We start from the raw sequence: 2,250 nt of genomic DNA on the forward strand, positions 1-2,250 counted from the left end.
CACATACATTTATTTCCTAACATGGTTGGCTGGGAGTGCCTAGAAGCAATGACAACCCAGAAGCAATGAGGACCCCATAGCACCTAGATATTGGTTTCTAAATACAGTTAACCCTTGAACATTGCAGGGGTTAAGGGCACCAACCCCCCATGCAGATTGAAAATCTGCATATAACTTTTGTCTCCCCCAAAACGTAACTACTAATAGCCTACTGTTGAGTGGAAGCCTTACTAATAATATAAACAGTCTATTAACACATGTATTGTATATTATATGTATTATATACTGTATTATTACAATAAAGTAAGCTAGAGAAAAAATATTTTTAAAAATCATAAGGAAAATACATTTACAGTACTTACTGAAAAAAATCCATGTGTAAGTGGACCCATGCAGTTTAAACCCGTGTTGTTCAAGAGTCCACTGTACCATTCTCCAATAAAAGGAACCAGAGATCCTTGGAGAAATGGCTGATGCCAGGTCTGGAGCTGGGAAAATCCAAGAGGAGCATCCTGTGGCCCTTGAAAGCCAGGAAGTGCTCAAAAATTGATAGAGCGAGTCTAAAGGATCCAGAAACCACTTGAAGGAACTCCTCATGGCCAAATCTGGCACAATTTGAGTAACAAAGTAAATAATGATAGTGTTGGATTATAACCCAAGGAACAAAATAAATACCCATACTGATATTTTAAAAAATTGAATAAATAAATAAATGGGAAAAGGTAAACTCTTTCTTAGAGCGGAAATCACCAATAGGCAAACATCACAGTTATGGTTGTTGTAAGCAAGAAGCATTAACTGATGCTAAAATTAGTGGGCAAAAGTGTGGTGAGAAACAGAATATTTGCATAATCTCAAAGTAGTTCCTCTACTAGATTACTTAAGAATGTATCACAAAGGGAAAAATCATAACTTTACTGTGGAGAAACTGGCAGACACTACCTTAACTATATGATCAGAGTAACATTAGTAGTAATCAGATTTATTGGTATCAATGCTCCCTGATGTGTTGCATTGAGAAAGGCATATAACACCTCTTTTGTAGTTTTCTTGCCAAAATGGATACCTTCAATCTTCTCATTAGAATAGATCAAACTCAAATTAAGTGACATTCTGTAAAATCACTGGCCTGAACTCTTCAAAAGTGCCAAGGTCATGAAAGACAGAGAAACCGAGGAACGGTCACAGATTCAGGGACATTAAGAAAACATGACAACTAAAGGTAATTGGGGGGGGGGTGTCCCAGGAAAAGGCACATAAGTGGGAAAACTGGTGAAATTCAAATGAGGTCTGTAGATTAGTCAATAGTATCATGCTAATGGTGATTTCCTGTTTTTTATGGTTGTGCTGTGGTAACGTAAGATGTTAATTTAGGGGAAGCTGAATCAAGTGTGTACAGACACTTTCTGCACCATTTTTGCATCTTTTCTTTAAGACTAAAATTATTTCATAATAATAAATCATAAAATAATGGGATGTTTNCCACTGGCCCTAATGCTGCCATTTCTGCTTCCTCTAGGTCACCCGACCTGCCTGCAGTTCACCCTGAACATGACCGAGGCTGTCAAGACCTACAAATGGCAATGCATAGAGTGCAAATCCTGCATCCTCTGTGGGACCTCAGAGAATGATGTAAGTTTGGGGTTTCCATTGGGGAGGGGAAAACTCAAGGAGCTGGGAGTCCTTTGAGGGGTGGAGAGGAAGGCAGAACTCTTGTCATTAGGCTCCTGGGGAAAGGGTCAGTCAAGCCCTTCCCCTGACCCGTGGGCCCCAGAACACTTGAGACCCTGGTAGCACAGGGACCTTGATTACTCTCAGGAATAGATTATATAAAAAAGGCAGGATAAATACTTGATTTTTCCCCCCTTTCTATATTAGTTTTTTGAGTAACAGTGTGGCTTCAATACCTATTCATGACTAAAATAGTAAAGAAAATAGAAATTGTGGGATACTTAATATGATAAAGTTTTTCTACCGTAGAACTAAAGCCATTATCTTATTTAATGGGGAAACACTAGACGCATTGCTACTAAGATCAGGAACCAGATAAGGATGCCCACTATCGCTACTACTTACATCATTATTTTAGAGATATTAGCTAATGCAGTTAGACAAGAGATATCAACTAGCGGCATAAGAATGGTAACAAAGTGGAAAAACTCTCTATTTCATAAACTATAACAATGTATCTGAAAAATCCAAGAGAATCAATGATAAAGCTAACTCAAACATTAAAAGTAGAAGGATATA

The 2,250-nt window shown here is 38.0% G+C and overlaps 1 protein-coding gene across 3 annotated transcripts in view; it reads left to right on the plus strand.

Moving 5' to 3' along the window:
• The window catches only part of DPF3 (double PHD fingers 3), a 300,997-nt gene that overhangs the window by 285,418 nt on the left and 13,329 nt on the right, over positions 1-2,250 (plus strand). For all 3 annotated transcript variants that reach the window (XM_019640433.1, XM_019640436.1, XM_019640432.1), the window contains exon 9: positions 1,520-1,632. In XM_019640433.1, coding sequence (XP_019495978.1) covers positions 1,520-1,632 — 113 coding nt within the window. The remainder of the gene's footprint in view (positions 1-1,519; positions 1,633-2,250) is intronic.

The sequence above is a fragment of the Hipposideros armiger genome, unplaced genomic scaffold (assembly GCF_001890085.2).
Source record: "Hipposideros armiger isolate ML-2016 unplaced genomic scaffold, ASM189008v1 scaffold_49, whole genome shotgun sequence".
In the NCBI taxonomy this organism is placed as follows: Eukaryota; Metazoa; Chordata; class Mammalia; order Chiroptera; family Hipposideridae; genus Hipposideros; species Hipposideros armiger.